Source organism: Pituophis catenifer, unplaced genomic scaffold (assembly GCF_029215685.1).
Source record: "Pituophis catenifer annectens isolate HBS135680 unplaced genomic scaffold, rPitCat1.0.hap2 SCAF_2, whole genome shotgun sequence".
NCBI classification, from domain to species: domain Eukaryota; kingdom Metazoa; phylum Chordata; class Lepidosauria; order Squamata; family Colubridae; genus Pituophis; species Pituophis catenifer.
The window spans coordinates 77,910,954-77,931,959 of record NW_027256882.1 but is presented as its reverse complement, the minus strand read 5'-3'; the positions used below and the strand labels follow the sequence as shown (position 1 = coordinate 77,931,959).

Sequence of the window (21,006 nt, the reverse complement as noted above, 5' to 3'; positions counted from 1 at the left end):
CAAACCTCCAAGTGGCCTCAATGACTCTGTAAAAGAATGCAAATGTCCAGCTGTCTGCAAATATACTGTAATGGCTTGGGAGAACAGTCATGTTTTCAATGAATTTTTGAACATCATCAGTGAGAACTGTACAAATCTCTGGTGGGTTTCTGTTCCAGGGATAGGAGCTGCAACAGAGAAGGCAAACTTCTCGGAAAACAGTAGATAACATTGTTTTATCAAAGGGATTTGAAGGGCTCGCACTCTGTCCCATTTCATTGGCCAGGCAGAAATAATTGGGGATACATTGTCTCTCCAACAGTGAAGCCTTATGCCATGAAGGGCTTTACAGGTCAAGTGATTGCACCTGGAAACAACTGATAACCAATCATGAAGCAGCTATGTCACAAGGGCATATCCTGGCATGCCTATCACTACCTGTGTAACTGCATTCTGAACTAACTGTAGCTTCCACATGGAAGATAGTTCATGTAGAGTGAAATACAGTAGTCCATTTGTGAAATAACTAGGGCATGAGCGAAGGGTCTTGTGTCTGAAGGGCCTCTCAATCCAGAAATGGGCACAAGTTGGTGCACTAGATGAATCTGTGTGAAGGCTCCCTTAGTCACAGTTGTTGTCCACTTTTCAAACAGTAGCCGTTAAGTCCAAAATGACCTCCAGATTGCACATCATTCTTGATTGGGGAAGTGCAACTTCATCCAAGATTAAGGACAGGTGGTCTCCAGAATTGGGAGACTCAAATATCTGCAGCCACTCAACTTGGCAGGATTGAGCCATATATGTTGCTTTCCATCTAGATCTGCACAGCCTCAAAGCTAGGATTAGAGATCTCACCACTATTACTTGGTCAATGTAGGGTCACGATATACAAATGAATATCATCAGCACAGTCAGATGATACCTGACCCCAATCAATGGATAATCATATGCAGTCATTTCATGTGGATGTTAAATAAAAACAGTGACTATGCTGAGTCGTGAATCACCAACAAAGGAAGGACTACATGCTCTATCCTCTCCTGTCAGCAAATAAAGATGATTTCTAAAATGTAATCTCCAATATGCAACAGGCAAGTTCATGATTCACAGTATCCATGGAGGGCATAAACTCCTCCGTTACCCCAGACTCATTCTTGCCTGATAAGACAGTAGACTTCAAATCTCTAAAGCCAGCTGAGACATGGAATGCAGCAGTTCAAGCAAGAATGATACTGTAGAGTACATAAGGCAATACAGGGAAAGCAATCCCAGCTGTTTTCTGGACCCCATATTGAACCAGAAGGCCTCACAGAGCCTCTGAGAACCTTCAATGACTCATGGATGACAAAAGACCTCTCCCTCCAACCCCAGTCTTCATGCTAGGTTAGCAACCTAATCCATAATTTTCCTTATTTTACCCTTTTTCATACAGTACCAATTTAGACATGAAGAATTAACAAAATGCATTTGGAATTAGAGCATTTATTCTTTTCACTGGGCTATATCAAAGAGTACTTAAGTTAACTTATTTGGAATGAAAAGTTTTCAAACTCAGCTCAAAGGGAAAGCAGCAATCTGTCGTTTCCCCTGCCCTAGAAGAAAACCCAGTAAGAGATTAGATAAGTCACTAAGTTGATCTTCCACATAGCAATTTAGGAAGCTGTTTTTATTTCCTCTTCCATACAGATCAGTAAGATCATTTATTATTTGGACATTATCTCCTTTTGCTTCTTAGGTGAAGAATGGCACCCATCATTCATTCAATCTTTAGATAGGAAAAAGCTGAGTAACTGTAGGCAGACTGGCTGGAAAGCAGCAGTCATCCCTTCTCAAAATTGCTTTTTGTGAACTTACTTCCAGAGCTAAGTAGGAAGTGTGCAAGTCAGCAAAATAAGCAACATCTACAGAGCAGTGCAGAACTTTGTATTTGATTTGTGCCCACTTCCAAGTGTGCCAAGAGCATGAGCACAATACCTATTTGCCACTCTTTAAAACAGCTATGTCTTTTTCTGGGCTCACACAATTGTCCTCTGCAACTGCTATATAATTGCTTTAAAAAACCACAGGCAGGTGCTATGTTCATGTTATCATACACTCCTGAAACATCTTTATGAAACTTAGTCCAAAACACTACATAATCCTACAATGCTTATATATTCCTTCTCTTTGAAAGTGCAGCATATAGTCTTGTTAACAGAAGCATCAGGCACTTTATCCTCTCATTATTTGCTCAGCAGAATTCTCCTTCTGAGTAGCCCAATTCTGAATTTCAAATCCTCTCTACTGTGCTTTTTTTTTTCAAAATAAACACAACAGTATTAAACATCCTTTTTTCAAATAGGTGGTTAATACCATAAAGAGTAGCTTTTTCTAAAGATCCTATTCCAAATTCTAAGTGCTTATACAGCTGTAAATCCAACTGGTTTCAACATTTACTGCATTTTGGATTGTGGCTTTTGAAATGCAGTGATTTGCATTTATATTCAGGATGTCACATTTTTGTGTTTTTAAAATAATGAAAATGAATGAAGAAGGTTCTGTGTTCAAGTAAATTGGAAAAGGCGATAATATAACTGCAATTATGTACAAAGATAAGCTGCAGCCTTTGCCATATTGAAACAATAGTATTGCTGTAGAGTTAAATAACTTTTGTCTCCATGTTCAAATGACTAAGCCATACATCTTAATCCTGAAGGATGGATGCAAATGCCGTACTGTTGTTTTTGAAACCAAACAAGTGTACTACTGAATATAAAAGTATCCTAACTGATAGGATATATATGGATAAAAAGCTACACTTGCTTATTATACTCAGAATACCTTTACAAAACATTTAAAACGGATTATTTAACATTATAAAATATATAATATTCTGAAATAAATTCTTGTCTGGATACAATTCTGCCTAAAAAGACAAGAGAATACCACACTATGTATTCTTTATGTGCTTACATATTTTCTGTCTATGTGTAGGTAGTCTGATGTCAATAGAGAGTTGTCATTTATACATTATTATTTGTGCTATTTCTTATATTTGTTAGAAAATATTTCTTCCAAGAATGCTGTAATTGTTACGGTATATATAAAAAAAGCAACAGTCAGTGAGACCAAACACTGAAACCCTTTGTGTCACTGGAATAGTATTTAGATGTGCAGCTGATCATTTTCTTAACCACACTGCCTCAGTCTCTCTCTTTCTCTCCACTAATCACACAAAACCATCGTTCAGGACTAAACAAAGCTGTTCTGAAATTTGCAACTGAAATACAAGGAAAAAAAAAAATCCTTCCCCTCCAGACTGGTCGTTTGGCTTTACGAAAACCCATGCTGTTTCTAATAGGCGGTAATGGCTTACCAGCTGTCAAGCTCCAGCTCCAGCAATGACTGAGTCCTCTCCGAATTACAGTGCAAGCACCACATGGCTGCAGAGAAGAAGTAAGGAGGACCCCCCCCAAGTTTATAGCATATTTTCCTCCCCCCACCTCCGGGCTCGCCCACCACTTTCGCCTTGCCCTGAGAGTGCAGAAAGAGTAACTAGAGGACGCACCAAGAAGCGTCCTGCTAAGTCTCCAGAGCGAGTGCTGAGCTAGGGGAGGGGGTCCGGAAAGGCACGAGCACTCGGAGGTCCACCCTTTTCCAGGCACAGCGCGCGCGCCTGTGCACGCGCATGCCCTCACTCAGTTACCTTCTCACACATCCATCCATTCCGCCAACCGCGCGAGCTGAGAATACCAATGGCAGAGATTCAGGAGGGGGCCTATTTTATGAGGCAGAGATTGATTTTCGGAGCAAATGCCAAGGCCAGTGGGGAGACCAAAAAAAAAAAAAAAAAGAGAGAGGGCGGTAGTCACCCCAGGAATAGAACATTGTCGGGGTGAAGAAAAAAAAAAGCGCAAGCTTTCCTCGTCCTCTCTGGGCATTGCAGGCATGTGACTTCGAAGAGGAGGAGAATGCACAAGCAGCGGCAGCCCCCGCCTCCTCCTCTTCCCACTCATACTTTTCTCCCTGCTTCTTTTCACGTGACGGAAAGAGCGGAGGCAGTACTATTAATAGTGACATTCAGACTTCTTCGCTATTCAGCAGCTTCGGCGACCCTAGTAGCGGCTGTTTCCTCGGCCCGGCCCGCGCCCGCGCGCGCACACACACACACATACACACAATTTCGCTTTGGTAGCAACAACTGTTTGTGTTGGCTTGAAACGGCTTGGAGCTATTTTGAAAAAGAGATCGTTCCCCTTTTTTCCCCTTCCTTCCCTTTCTTTCAGTTCTCTTTTCTAATGCGATAAAACTCTACGTTTCATAACGACATTTTGGGCGCATAATTGTCCTCCAAAGTTAATTAAAACTCAAAACTCAAAATAAAAAGACTACAGAACGCTTGTCAACTGCAAACTGATTACCCTAACTATGTCCTACTGGAATAGATTTTGGGTTTTAGCAGCTCTAATTCCACTTAAGCAGAGATGAATGAATAAAATGAATGTATGGTTTTGAAAAATGAGGTATGTAGAAGCTTTTTCTTTGCCCCGCCATATAGCTTCTGAGCAGCCTTCAGAAATCTGATTCTGCAGGCTCCAGAAATGCTAAACTGCAAGTCCCAGAATTCCCCCCATGAATATTTTGACTGAGAAATATAGGAATTATAATCCAACATTTCTGGAGGGCAGAACGCTGTTCCAAAGCTATCAGATGGAGTCCAAAGCCATATTAGTTTTTGGGGAGATGATTTACAATTATGATTTGGAATGGATTTCAAATTAATTTGGCTCATACACCTCCTTACAGAGAAAATTTACTGTTACAGCATGCTTAAAATCTCCCATGAAGGTAATTCCACTCTGTTCATCTATTGTTGGCCAGTAAAGACATCAGGAATCCTGAGACTATGTCATAAACATTGTCACAAAATGCTTATGCTGAAAGCGTATCAAACTATAAGATATCAATTTTCCTGAAGATAAATTATTGAGATAACTCCCTGAAACATTTTCTTCATCTCCACTGGAAACTCAGTGTATCTAGAGCTTCTTGGGGGCTCAGAGCCATTCTATGAATAAATGTTACAGAAGGCTGGGATGTGAGTTTGCTTTATTTCAATGAAAAAAGTATTTTTTAAAAAAACATAATCCCATGGGTATAAACTTTTAAGTGCCAAAAGAAGTTGCTGATGCCTCTACTCTTCTTAATATTTATAATAGTTTTTTTGTACTTCGAACCCATTTGCTTATACAAAACAAATTTATTAAGCATACATTTAACTTTCCAGTCCTACATTCAGTATTATTCAGTATCCCTCATTATAACCTGGACTCTCATATTGTTTTTCCTATGCACATATGCCAGTTTCTTGATAACTTTAACCTATAGTGCCTAAAATTAGACATGGTTAAGGAAAACATGCATTGTTGTTTATACTACACTAACTCCGGGACAGAATTCTGTAGCATCCCACATATATGTATCTCCAAATTGATGAATCATTATGTTTTTTGGAGGGGGGAGGGTTTGAAGTGTCCTGGTCCATCAACAAATATAAATCCAATTAACAGTGACACCATTAGCCCATATTTTACCATATGTCTAGTAAGAATATGCAGGAAACTTGTTGAAGCCAAGCCATAATTGACTGAAAACCACAATTCTAACTCCACTGTAGGGTTGGGAAAGCTGGCGACAAATGCACTATAGAAGGACATACTTGCCTTTTGTTGTCACTTTGCAGAAAAGTTAAGTAACCGTCTCAAATAATATTGACTTAATATTATTTGACTTAATATTAAAGTCACCCTTTACTTTAAAAAGTTTCTTTGGATTTTATTATACCAATTACATTTCATATAACCGCTCAATGTTTTATGAGCACCTCCTTTCCTTCTTTCATAGTTTTATGTCATTTATTGGATACCAGTAGAGGCAGTGATGAATTGGCATAAATGTAATACAAAAGATGCTATAAAAAGCTAGTGGATACCTGAGGAGGAAAAACATGCCACAAAAAATAGGCATGAAAATTTGATAGTTACTTCCTCTAAATAATTAACATTATAATATAACAAACTATAATTTATTAAGTCTTATTAAGTATGATGAAGAGACTATTAGTCTTGCCTGTCTATGTCACACATCATGATTCCTATTTACCACCCTGGAAAAGTAACTCTTATGCTAGGTTGAGAAAAGATGTGATTCTGAATCATGACAAAATTTACCATGTCATTTGAAAGTCTGCCCATCACAGTAGAAAACAGATCAACATGTCTTCTAAATCTTTATTTGTATGTTATCAATGAAGGTCATTCAAAATGCAATGCAACAATCCTTACAGTTTGAAGTTATTTTGAAATAAACTAAAATAATGTATATATTTTACACAATCTTTTCATTTTTAATTTTAATATTGCTTTAACTCATTTTAATTGCTTAAAATAAATTTGTTCAATTAAGTTTTTATTTAGACTATTCTTTTAGAAGTATATCCATGACCTCAAAAAATCACTTCTGAATTTGTCGCTTTAGAATTTGTTTTGAATAATAACCCAGATTTATTTATTTGATTTCTATAGCCACCCATCTCAACTAGTCACTCTAGGTACCATACATCATAAGACATGAAAATCTTCTCAAGATAAATCAGTAGCTTAGTAGGCGTTTTAGTCCACTATCCAGGTATACACCAGAAATGATTTCATTCATCCTTGCTCTAAGATGTAAATCATGATTTTCAAACTGTAATGACTTTACGTAACACATGAAGCCAAAACCATACACATATGTGAAGTTGCATCAGTATTGGATTAGGATGGGCACCCTCGAGTTCAAGTCTACCCTTGGCCATGCAAACCAATTAAAATTGTTCCCACAATCTATTGGATCTCTCAGCTATTATATTTCTGAAGCAAAGCAAACAGCTGCATTATGAAAGGAGATTTTTATTAAATATTCTATACTTATTTCTATTTTTACCAAATACGGAGACAAAAAGTTTTATCTATCTTTTGCTAAGCAGTGCTGCATGCATTGCATGTGTATGTTTGCTGTATTTTTTTAACCAAGTCATCTAACACTGATTTCTCTTTATGCTTTAAGTGTAAAGCATCTCCATGCTTTGTAAATGCTTTTTGTTCATGATACAAACTACCCTTAGGCAAGAACTTCATTGGCTAATTGGGAGAATAGTTAGGAATAAATTAGATTCTTCTGAAGCTTGTCCCTCTATGTTTTGATATGCAGCACAAGTAATTCCAATTTGGGACTGAATACCAGATCGGAAGTTAAGCATGTGATGTGATTGTTATAGTATTTTAGGGTGAGATACTACCACTCCATGCTTCTACTAATTAAAATAATTGCTAAAGCAAAACAGAAACAGGTATGCTTGCTAATATAGATATAATGAATGTAATTCACTCTGAAGTATAATATTACATGGTTATTTTTCCTGAAATTCACACCACACTGAGCACTATGGCAATACTCCAAAGAATTTCATTTGATTTATCATAGAGCTTCTACATAGATAAGACAAATTTGACTCCGTCTGACTTTGCTATTATATGATAAATAGACTGATCAATATATGACACAACTACAGCTGTTTTTTAAAGAAAAAAAATCCCCCACTTGGATTATTCAATTACCTACATTTTTAAAAGTACTTATTCCAATGTTTAAATTTAGTTAGTGGTTTTATAAACAAACGTTTTTCAGCATGAAACCATGGCTTTTGTTCATATGCTGCTGAAATGTAGCTCAGGCCAAATGCCTTATTTGTAGCTTTGACGCGTATTCTATTATGGGAAAAACTGTCATTCTTATTACTATATTGATTTTTTGTTATCAAGGGATGCAGTGGATACCTTAGATCTCTGAAAGGAGTAAAACTTCTATTTTTACCAATAGCACACACAAAAAAATGTTCTAATTATTTCATCTTCAGCTACTCCAGGAAGCCTGCAAATAAGATGCAACGGGAAATGGATTGTAGTTTCTAATACTGCATTGCACATTACCCAGATTATAATGAGTAAAGTGTTCCATTGGTTTCTGTTCAATTTGATTCATTCAGAATGTATTTCCAAGATAGTTCTTTTTGTGATGTGTGTACCAAAACAGTATATTTAATCATATGCAGATTTTGATAAAATCAATATTTCAAACACACACACCATGTATAGAAAGATTCATTCATTCATTCATTCATTCATTCATTCATTCATTCATTCAATCAATCAATAGTTCATTCATAGGATTTTATAAGATTTGAGTACTAAGATATTTCTAAAGGAAAACTATAATATATGTAACAAAACAACTCACAGATCCTGAACTGGATTAAAAAGACATAAATGCATAATTGGGCAGGCTGGCAACAGTTGAACTCTGCTCTCTTCTTTTGATAGCTTCTACATCTTCCCAAGATTCATATATAAGCTAACATTTTAAAAATAAGACAGAGAAGAATAATGTGTATGTGTATAGAGTAATTTTTTTCAATACTTATTTTCCTCTGTAAATCTCAAGATACCTCAAAAACAATCAAAGCTGCATTTTGTTAAATCTCACGTAGACATCTGATAACTAGAATACCCAATAATTTCAAGCAGTGTATCAAAATTGCAATCCATACATGTAGTCTTCAATTTACATCCACAACTGGGACTGGAATTTCTGTTGTTAAACAAAGTGGTTGTTAAGTGAGTTTTGTCCAATTTTATGACCTTTTTGCTACCATCATTAGATGAATCAAATGATTGTTAAGTGAGTCATGCAGTCATTCAGGCTTCCCCCATTGACTCTGCTTGTCAGAAGCTCCCTGGGAAGGTCACAAGTAGAGATTTATGTATTATATATTTATTAAACAAATATATATGGCTTCCCAAATTACACATAGTGACTCTGGATGATTTCCATATTAAAAATTTCCAGTATAGAAAACCATATGACCTCAGGACGTTGCAAATAATGTAAACATATGCTGGCTGCTATGTTCCTGAATTTTGATTATGTGACTGTAGGGATGCTGCAATGGTTGTAACTATGAGAATCAATTGTAAGTAAGTATAGAGTGTGGTAGCTCATATGGTTAGGATGCTGGATTGAAGGTTAGTGAGCTTATGTTCAAGACCTGAGTGCTGTTGCGTAGAGGAGTGAGCTCCCGTCATTTGCTCCAGCTCCTTGATGGGGACATGAAAGGAGCCCCTATTGGCATGTCTTGGGAATGGTGATATCATCAGCTAATCCTTTCAATCTGGACGTGGTGCCTCTGACATGAATGGGACGGGAGGGGCAGTGATGGGTTGCTCCCAGTTTGGTCCGGTTCTATAGAACCGGTAGTAAAACTGGTGGGAGGCTCCGCCCACCCGGCACAACGTTATCCTGGGTGATCTGCGCACGCGTGCTCCCGCTGTGAACCGGTAGTAAAGGTAAGTGGAACCCACCCCTGGGGAGGGGGGTATTGTAAGTTATTTTTTTCAGTGCCATCATAACTTTGAATAGTCATTAAACGAATGCTCATAAGCCATGGACTACTTGCACCTAGTTTGATTTAAGGATGCCACAATCAATAAGGCTTAATGAAAAATGTATGCATTTAGATTTGCCAGTCCATGAACATTACTATATTTGATACAGCCTAGGCAAAGTTAAATCCATACACATTTCATTGATTTCAAGGGCTTAATATACTAAAGATTTAATAGATTTACACTAACACAGCACACAAAGCTTGTAGTCAGATTTAAATTAATTTACTTCATTACTATTAGCAGAATCAAATCAATCCAATCATGTTGGGAAAGTAAAAAAAACCTGTCCTTTTAAAAAAGAAATCCTTCCTTCCTTAGCCATCCACCATATTAGTAAAAATGGAACCAACACTAATGTATGATTATGATACTGACAATCACTGAAAGTGCACTGTCCTTTTCCAAGCATAAATTATCCCACCAAGACAGTTCACATTCCAACTCTAATTCTTATTTGGAACTATATAATGAAAATCAATGTAATCCAAGACTAGGCTGGAATTGACCACTAGAAAATTCTAAACACCCCTACTGTCTACGAATCTATTCTCACACAAAGAATTTCAATTTCCTTATCTATGTGTTAATAAAGCAGCTCATGCCAGCTTCTTTAAATGCAATAAAACCATGGATAAGGACATAGTTCACATAAATGGAAAGCAACCTGACAAAACTTCTGAATGAGATAAAGAATAGAAATTGCATCTTTTCCCCCTCTGCTTATCACAATGCAGCAAGCATTTTAATTAGGTATCAATAATATAATAATCTGCTCTTGAATCTTCCTGGCTATTGTGCACGCCATGTGGCATCTGCCAAAGCTGTAATGAACTCAGGAAAACTACAATCAACCATGGACAGCTACTCTTCCATTCAGAAATGAGCATTCAATCAAGTAATAAGCTCTGTGGGTAGGCAACACTGATCTGCTGGTGTTATTGTCTTCCTTTCTATCTGCAGAATTGACACTAAAAAGAAATGTGTTGGGTATCTTCATCTGTTCATTGCATGACTCAAAACTTTTGTTGTGAATACTACATTCTCTGTGCTCTCTCTTGTTAAGGTCATATTTGAGTTCCGATAGAAGAGAATATTTGCAGATCAGGAGTTGAACTGTGTGGTCCTTGGGGCTTTCTGAGTGCTGGTTTTCCTTGGTGGTTTTTCTGCAGATGTTTCATCTTCAGGTATCATCATCAGAGTACAGAACAAGGACCCCTCATTTTGAGTTCCCCCAAACAAGTATGAAATAAGCCCTTTTCTATTCATGACCCTTGGGAAATAAATGTACATTCTTTCAAAGTGATATAATTAATTAAAAAGACAAAGAATAGATTAATTCTCTCTGCCAGATTAACCCAGAGCCAAAATTATATGAACGTATTGTATCTTCTTTTAGAATTCGTCCCAACCTGGAAGCAATGTTTTCTATGTAGTTATCAAACAACCTTAATATTATTCTAAACACTGCCTTTTTATGTTGCTTATGGAATCATTAATAAAGTGAGGCTATAGTAATGTAAATTATTTTTAAGTGACATTTCTATTATTTTCTGTAATATGTTTCCTAAATTATATGGAAAATAAAAATGTCTATTTTGACATTTTGCCAGTTCAAATATTTTCAACTGTTTAGTTCTGAATTACTGTTAATGAAGATTAGTAATGACTGTTGATCTAGATGACATGTAACACAAACTGTAATTACAAGTTGCATTGATTGCATTCTGGCTAGGTAGTGTCATCAACACAATGAACATGAACTTCAAGTTCAGAGACAGAGAGGGCAGGAAGTCCAGCATGCTATAGTCCATGTAGATGTGAAGAACTGGACACGATTTAGTGACTGAACAACAACAACTGTATGAAATTAAGAATGTGCTGATTTGTAATAATTTCATGTTATGTTTCAATTAATAATAATAATGAAGGAATCAGAGATGAGTTTGGAAGAAACTTGTCAACATTCTGAAATCTTGTGACCCAGGAGAAAATATTAGGTTTCAAGAGTGAATTGGTGGAAAAATTCAACAGTGAATTAGAGTGGTGATTTGTTAGTTGCTGATGAAAAGAGCTATGCGTTTTGAATACAAAGGACTAGGTGTAAACCTATCTATATGTACATTTGCAAAATGGGATGTACTGAAAGCATAATTGGTCTGACTGAAATATTAGAGAACTAATGGAGGGTGCAAGAATAATGAAAGGATCTATGGGACAGACTGTTATTTGGCAATGTAAAGTGTGAAGATAATAATACAGTTCAATACAATCTTGACATGTTAAAGATGCAGCATGAAAATAACAGAATGAACTGCAATACAAACAAAGATAAAGTACTTCATTTAAGAAATTAAATCAAATGAACAGCTCGGGATATCTAGCTTTGTAATAGAAGTAAAAGAGCGGTTACTTATAAGACTTCTGCAGTTTTAAGTTGCATCAACAGATGTATAATTTTCAATCATATGAAATAAATGTTCACTTTATTCTGCGTTCATCAGACCTGACTGTACTGTTCAGTGCTGGACACATTTCAAGAAGGATTCAGCTGAACTGTAACAAGTTTGATAAAAACAGGATGGAAGTAAGAATTAGAATCTGTCAAGGACTTGGAGCAGTGCTTTTTAACTTTTTTGTAAATTATCTTGACTTAGGGATGCGATGCAAGATGGGCAAATTTGTTTATGATATAAAATGTTCAGGATAATAAAAATAAGAGATAATTTGGCATGACTAAAGGTGCTGGATTAGAAGTGGGGAAACTGCAAATTGCCTTAGACATGTAAATCAGCTGGATGATTCTGAATCAGACCCTTTCTTTCAGCCATAGGAAGAAGGTATTGGAAGGGCATTTTTGAGAAATGTTGCCAAGAAAACTATTTATATCTATGATCACTAACAGTCAAGATTCATTTAAAGGACTCTAACAATAGCAGCAATCTAAAGTGAAGAGCACCAGAAAATTCTTTTTAAATTGGATGAAAGGCCAAGCAAACTGGACTTCAGTTTAAGTAAGTGTAAGTATAAAATGATGCACATTGGCCAATTTCCCCACTCTCTTATCTTTATATATAGATTGATTGGTTCTGAACTACCTGAAGCTAAAAAAAGATATGTATTTCATACTGCATGGCTTATGTACATGAAAATGAATATGCAGTACCTGAAGAAGAAAAACTAATGTAAGAGATTATTAGAAAAAATATTGAAATAAAAGTTCAATATTGTAATGACCCATATACAATCTATGGCATGTCCACTAGAATACTGTGTACACTTCCTGTTATCATATTTGAAAATAGATATAACAGAACTAGGGAAAACGGAGAAGAGAGCAGCCAAAATAGGTGCTCAAATACAGTATTTTACTGTAAGAAAAAGATGGAAAGTTTGAAGCTCTTTTATTCGTTTTTGCCTCTCTGGTACTTTGACTAACTGGAACATAGAAAACTATAGAAGCATAGTTATTTGGTTAATATTTAAATAAAGAAACTCTGATCATAAGTAAGTAAAACCATACTTCACATCTGTTAATAACAATAGAACAGTTGAATGGATGGGCATGATAATTCCTATCTTATTACATGAAATAAACTGACTTTGGTTTGATAAATTTTCCTAAAAGTCTTTTTAAGGCAATAAGAATTTCACATAATGATTTCAGTAACTGCATTAAAAATGACTTACCTCACTGCTTTTGCTTAAATACATCTTTGGAATTACATCAATGCTTTGGAAAATAACATAAAGATAATAGAAATGGAAATTGCATACTTTTATGATTGCATAGAAATTGATGGCACCCATCTACATGAATTATACAAAGTTTCTGAGTTTGTGAGTTTGATCAAGAAAAAAATTACATTTCTTACTTGAACAAACATCAAACACAAATGCACATTCATGTGTATACACGTAGTTTTGTTTAATGCTATGATGATCCATTTTGTGTTTTTATTTTTATATAAATAAATATAACAATATATTTCATATTAATATTTTATTATTATATCTACTTTTCTGCTAGAATTTCCCTAAGTACAAGTAGTCCTTGACTTACAACAGTTCATTTAGTGACCATTCAAAGTTCCAACAGCACTGAAAAAAGTGACTTATGACCGTTTTTCACAGTTATGACCCTGCAGCATCCCCATGATCATGTGATCAATATTCAGATGCTTAGCAACTGGTTTATATTTATGATGGTTGCAGTGTCCCAAGGGCATATGATTGCAATTATATTTATTGAGATGAATAAAGTTGAAGTTACTCTATAGAAAGGATAGCACTTTTAAATTATGAATACTATTTGTAATATCCTGCAGGGTTAAAGTAAATGAAGATAATGAAATAGCTGCAAGTGAAACTACTGTTATTCTTGATAATAGATGTTGTACATTTCCTCTCATTATTGTCTTCTATTTTATTAAACTGCTAGCTATGGCTTCAAAAAGACCTGATTAAAGATATTTAAATACCCTTTGGGAACTGATATGACCAGTGCTTCTCAGTCATGGTCACTTGAAAATGTGTGGATTTCAACTCCCATAATTTCTCATACAGGTGTGCTATGTTGGCTGGGGAATTTTGTGAGTTTAAGTACATACATATGACTTATTCCCCCTGTAGTAAGTCATAGTTTAAATGACTTTGGTATGCTAATTCTCAGCACAGTGTGATTTGAATTTCATTATTAATATTATACTATTATGGTTGTACAGTTATTTTAACATGTTTACTGAGGGAGTGTATGCTACTTAAAGTTGCTTGCAACTGAAGGAGTATGTAAGACTGAATGAAATAAAACAATGATATTTATAAATAAGATAGTTCTACCTTTTCAATGCATTAATTTTAATTGCAACATTACACTCGTCATGTATTGAGATAAAGACCTGACTATTTACTTCCTAGCAAATACTATGAAAATCTGATCATAGAATCTTGAAAGAAATATAAAAGAGCAAGCCTCATTATATCAATTATATATGATGAATTGGCAGCCAACGCAGTAAAACGCAGTTTTATCTTTTAAAGAATCACCAAATTTTAATCAGCTCTTCTTTTTAATAATAAAACTTTATTGAATTTGCCGGTCTTTTGAACTTCACGTGGTCTTATATTTTTATTGTATTGTTTATATGTACTGTATTTTGCAACCATAACCATTTATCAAGTGTTAGATCAAAGCAGGTTAACACCCAATTTAAATCTATGGTACATCCACAGTGTTTTGCTGAACAAACTTCCTTGTCACATTTGCAAAGAAATGGCTGTAATGCCATGCCAAATCTCCTACCTAGGATTCCCATTTTCTTGGGAGGAAGTAACAACTGGTAGCAAGGAAAAGGACTTCCTACTGATGCAGCTGGAACAAAAATAACAACAGGAGAGTTAAAATTATCCACTAGTAGGAGTACCTTTTGTTCTTTAAGAGCATTTTTAGAAGATTTTCTCTGAGCCTTCACTGTTCTTTATTACCCTTCACAAGATGTGTCAGGATTCGGTTTGTTGTAGCTTTATGGAGGCAAAAGGTAGCAACCGGCACTACCTGAAGTAGCCTTTACCTATCTCATGCTTTGCAACAGCTGAAGACCTCTGCTTCAAATGCTTCTTTATAACCCCATCAGACAACTGAATTCTGAGTTGTTAGTCTTCCTAATCAGCAGACGTTAAAGAAATATTTTGAAATATTTCCAAAGAATAAAAAATGTTCACTAGTAACATTGGAATAAACACTAGGAGATACACAGTAATTGTGTCTCCTAACGTTTTCAGGAAAAAAGCCAGCTTAGTCTGTGACAGCCCAAAATCAGAAGGACTCTGGTCGTTATAGCTTTTGCTTAATATGTATTAGCAGAATGTGCATATGTGCTCATGTAAATGTCTGCAGACACATTATTTGAGATTTTTCATTGTAATACTGGAACTCAGGAATCATTCATCTCTCCCTTAATATATATTTTAGACATTATTGAAGTGATTTATGCTGGGCTTTCCACTTTTACAATATATCTTCATTTGCCCATATGTACTTTCATCTCTTTTTTAGTACATCACTTTTTATTCCTTAGCAAAAACAGAATAGTTCTATTAATTTTTTAAGCATAACACTTCACAAAGAAATCCAAAATTTGAAATACTCTTTAAACAATCACTTAAATGTTAGCTTTTGCAAGTCTTTATGTAAAAAAAGTTCTGCTTTTTGTCTTTATGACTGAAATCTAATTTTCAAAGTGAAGTTTAGTAAATAAATATAACCTATTTAAATGAAGTAGCATGGTTCTATTCTTCTATGGCTGTGTTTGGTTTGCTTGCTTTGAAGAAAATTGTAAGGTTAGTAAGTAAACACCAAATACCCTTGGTCTAGGTATGTTTGAAAATCTTGCCACCTTTTGTTTAAATTGTGAACTGCACTAGCTAAAGAACAAATAATTAAAACATACACGATCGTGTCAAATTCAGTCACAGATTAACATCTCCAATCAGGTTTATACTATGTTTATCAAATAACTCATAAATAGAAAGTACCTTTCTTTTTAAACATTTTAGATTTGTTCCCTTCTCAGAGTTGCTAAGTTGAAATGGTCAGCTATAAAAATTAAACAAACAAAGAAATATGTGCTACATGTCATTTAATGATGTGATTTTGGATTAGATTTGTAAATTTGTAGAGGAGAGATTTATTTTATTTATATTCTACCTTTGGTATAAAGCTTAAAGTGGCAAACATCTTATATCCTGCTCCTATTCTTCAAACCTATGAAACAGGTGGGCTGAGAGAAAGCAATTGGTCCAAATCACCCAGTGAGCTTCTGTGGCTGAGGGGAGACTAAAACTTGAGACTCCTGTCTTCTCATCTACCACCTTAACCAGCACAGCAAAATGGTTTTCTGTGCGGTCATTGTGTGGCTAATAGTCTTGATGTCTGTGTATTAACTCTTGAATCACAGAAAGTAAATTTTACATATTGGGGAGCTTCTGCCCCGTCTATATTTATCAACTTCCTGAATTACTACCAGGATTGAGAATCATACCACATCATTCTAGCATGATTGAAGAAAAATAATTAATTGAAGTAACCGAGCATATTGTACAAAACATTATATATTCTGTTACCACTTTAAAACTTCATTGACATGGCTATATTAAAACATACTCTTTTGTGATAAGTATGTAAGTATATAATACTCTTAAAACATTACAATATTTTGCCATCCTAGCTAAAGGCAAACCATAGTATTGGGGTATTTTAGGTGACAATATACTCCACCAATGATTCTGTAGGTGCTAGATAAGAGTAGTTGGTCATTATTTGAAGTACAAAACAACACCCCAGTACAAATACTTCACAAAAGATTGTAATGAAGAATCAATTCTAGCAACGCATACCATTTTGCAAAGAAAATTGTTACTGAGTTTAGCCTTACAGCTGCTGTTGTTATCATTCTATATTTTATACTGTATTTATGACTGCTGTGAAGTAGATTATTATTAAGCAAACATTCTTAGATTACAGTGTAATCCTGTGGAAATCTATAAGACGCAAGCCTTACTGAACTGGATGGACCTTGCTTTCAGATAATGATGTCTAGGATTCCAGCCTAAATCAACGGCTTTCAGATAAAGTAATCTCAGAAAAATAATTTTCAATATAACTTTCTGTAAATATAACAAGACTTCATTTTGCTTGCCTTTAAATCAGGGGTGGGTTCTATTTACCTTTACTACTGGTTCGCAATGGGACCGCGCACGCACGCTTGCTTTGCTCACGCGCTCTTCTGCGCAAGCGCAGAAGCGTTTTGATGACATCAGAGTCAGTGGGAGGAGCCTTCCGCCAGTTTTACTACCTGTTCTATAGAACCAGTGCGAACCGGGGGCAACCCGCCACTGCTTTAAATGCAGGAATAACAATGATAGTAATAGAAAGTACTTCCAGATTAGAATGACAGAAAAAAATCCCCTTTTAACACTGAAATAATAGCTGGATGCATTCCTGAGCACAACACTTTGGCCTTCAAGAAGATATACCAAATCAATAAAATATTTACAGTAAAAGTTTATCTTAATTTGCAGATGCAAATGTACAAGCAACATTGAAAATAAAATTGGTTTTGAAAAACCATTTTAACACCAATTCTCTCTTTTTATATCACAGTAATGTTCTTGTCTGAAGAGCAACAAGTCAAAAATAGAATAGACTAAATACTGTTTTATGTGACACTGTCAAAGAACATATGAGCCTTTCTGCCTAAAGAATCAAAGGAAAACTGCTGAAAACTTTCCTGGTATCAACAATTTGGCACTTCATATGTCCCTAACAGTTTTTTCCTTCTGTGTTTTTTTTAAAGTAAGCTGCCATTTTTCACATTGGAGAGAACTAAAAATGGAAGTGCTCAGCATTTAGGTTAATGTGGAAAGGAAACAAAAACAAAATAAAACTGTATTAGACAAAAAACACCTTCCTTCTTTTTATGACTCTGCTAGTTTGAATACTTAAAGCTGGACATAGGAAAGAGCAGGGGTGAAATTCAGTTGGTTCTATCTGGCTCGGGTGAACTGGTAGCACCGGCGGCAGAGGGCTCCGCCCACCCACCCAGACATCATCACATCCCGTTTTTGACCCTTTGCGCATGCTCACATTTGCGAACCAGTAGCGAAGGTAAGTGAACTTCACCCCTGGGAAAGAGGAACAGACATACAGGATCTACAGTACAATGTAGTAAAAAAAAAATGTGTCAAATGTTTCTACTTTGAAAATGAATGAACGTACAGTAGATAGATGTGGCAGTTTATTAGTGAGATGGCACAAAAGCACAAAAAATAAACAGCAAATTCTAGCAAAATACTGTACAGATTGGGTTTGAAAATGCAGTATGACACAGGACAGAAAAAAGGAGATTGTAAAAGTGAAAAAATATTATATGCATTAAGATATAGTACTGTACATGTGTATTTTCACACTAAACAACTACAGGAACTAGATGAGATTGGACAGCAGTGGACAACTCTGAGGTTTTTAAGCAATTAATAGGAAAACCACAAAGATTTTTTTTAACAATTAGTAATTTTCCTAATCTTATTCTTTCACAATTGATCTCAGGGAGATGTTAATAAGGGATGTCCCACTGTACCTTCAAAGTATTACTGTGAAGCAGCTTATATAGCATTATAACCACTTGAGTCAAGGATACCAGAGAGCTTCATTTTTACCTGGAAGTTTGAACTTGCATTAATCTTCTAGTCAAGATTAAACATTAATTACACGGATTGCACTGATTCAACACTAATTACACTAACATGACTGAATGTCAGAAGGATGAAGAGCTGTTACTGAAAATTTATCTGAGTTGTGGAAAAACATTTTGAGAAAGAAACTCACAATAACTCTGCCTTACTCTTGTTACATGTATTCTAAAGTAGAAAAGGCTTTAACAGCCCTTTGAGTAGGCAAGATCAGGAAATTGCTAGGAGTCTCGGAAAGTACATTAGTGTGGTTCAGGTATTGTCACAGAACCTTGAAAACAGAAGAAAACTTTCTTTCTACTTTAAATTATATCTTACACTTCAAGGTGGAGTTTTATTTATTATTAGCATATTAAGGCATTGATTCTCAAGTCAGATAGCAAAGCAAGTAGGATATAACTAATGCCTACAAATGCCCATAGTTCTTCCTAGTTTTGTCTTTAAAGGCCAACATGTAACACATTGTTTTAATGAAACTAGTTGCTTTACAATTTAGATCAACTATCTCTCTGTTAGAAATATTGCTTCTGATTAAATTACAATGTGCCTACCCTAAAATGTAGTTGTTATTAAATTCCCCAAAGAGTTACTCAAGGGCTTTAGTTAAAATAACTTTTAAGGCTACCTTTACTTTGATCTTCTTTGGGGGTTCTTCAATTTCTAATGCACACTCTGGATAATTCTGCAAGAAGAGCTCCCTTTTTCCCCCTGAATACCTCTATAGGGTAAACAGATCTCACGCTTTTTCTTACATGGCAAATTTAATGATGAATTCTATTAGGCAGTCCCCAGAATCTGCACCTGTTTAGCAGCCTAAGATTGCCTTACATGATTTTTTCTTATGTAGTCATTTTTGCCTTCTCTTTTTCCTATTCTTTGCCAGCTTCTTAGTCAGTTTCAGCCTTCTTGCTGCCATGAGATACTCTCTTGATGAGAAATCCCTTATCTACTGTATTCTTTTCTCAGTTCTTTCCTAGACTTATTATTAGCCAGAAATAGTATATTTAGCTAGTCATTTGAAAGAATGACAATCTGTCACAAGCACATTTATATAACACAGATTAGAAAAATGAAAGCAATGGTATTTTTAATGGATATGGGTGGCGGAGAAAAAGTCTTGGGGAAAAAAAAAAGAAGAGAAATAACACTGGCATTTCTGATTTATGGATCTGGAGATGGTTCTTATGAGTATAATGGGCTGCAAAAAATACCTAGCAAATAAACCAAATAGGTTTATTTGGTCCTGGACCAGATAAAGGTTAACCATCCATTGAGGCAAAGATCAGCAAGCAGAAGTTACGTATTTGGGACACACAATGCAAGTGAGTGATGAACAAGAGAAAAATCGTTATGTTTGGCCAAGGTTGAAGGAAAGAGAAGAGAATAACAAGGAATAGGATAGAAAGGCAGGAATCAAAAAGTCTACTGCAATGCCCTCGAAAAAGCTATTAAGATAAGTGAAGATAGCAAGCTTCTGCATATATAGTCACCAGAGATGAACCAAAATTTATGGCTCTTGATTAACTGTTAAATAAAAAATGCAGTGTATGAACAAATTATGTTAATAAAGCAACATTAAAACAGTACTTGTGACAAGCTGTTTGGAGATAATCTAAAGATGACAGCACTTAATGGAGTTTGAAACAGTACTCTCCCAATAATATGCCATTAGAAGCACACTACACAACTTTTCTCTCAATGTAGATGTCTGCATTAAGAAATTCTCATATAGTACAGTTATAGGAAGTGTATCATTTGAACTTATGAGCATTGTATAGATAGAAAGACTGAAAATTGTAACTATGTTCAACTGTATGTAAATAAAAATGAGAATCATGATGCGACCACTGTGATTACATTCAGTTGTATATGGTTTCATTGGACAGATATATATTGTCTGTTCAACAAGACGGACAATAATACTCTCATAATCTAATTGTTTTAAGCTGTTCACAGTAGGTATTGCGGGCTAAGTTTACAACTTTTCTTCTTTTAGAAACAGGCTTTGAGCCTTTGCCCAGGTTCGCCTTGCGCGTCAGCTTCACCCTTATTTGGACCAAGATGCCCTACGCACCGTTACTCATGCGCTGGTCATCTCCCGTCTCAACTACTGCAATGCTCTCTACCTAGGGCTGCCCATGAAAACCACTCGAAGGCTTCAACTGGTGCAGAATGTGGCTGCGCGGGTTGTGATGGGAGTGTCCCGACACACCCATGTTACACTCCTCCTGCGTGGCCTGCATTGGCTACCAGTTGC

The 21,006-nt window shown here is 35.6% G+C and overlaps 1 protein-coding gene across 2 annotated transcripts in view; it reads right to left on the bottom strand.

Moving 5' to 3' along the window:
* IQSEC1 (IQ motif and Sec7 domain ArfGEF 1) overlaps positions 1-21,006 on the bottom strand; it is a 325,666-nt gene that overhangs the window by 76,620 nt on the left and 228,040 nt on the right. The window contains exon 1 of one of the 2 annotated variants that reach the window (XM_070936984.1): positions 3,335-3,399. The exons of the other annotated variant lie outside the window; for it this stretch is intronic. Within the exon in view, the coding sequence (XP_070793085.1) occupies positions 3,335-3,399 (65 nt within the window). Of the gene's footprint in view, positions 1-3,334; positions 3,400-21,006 lie in introns of those variants that run through there. 2 annotated transcript variants of the gene reach the window in all.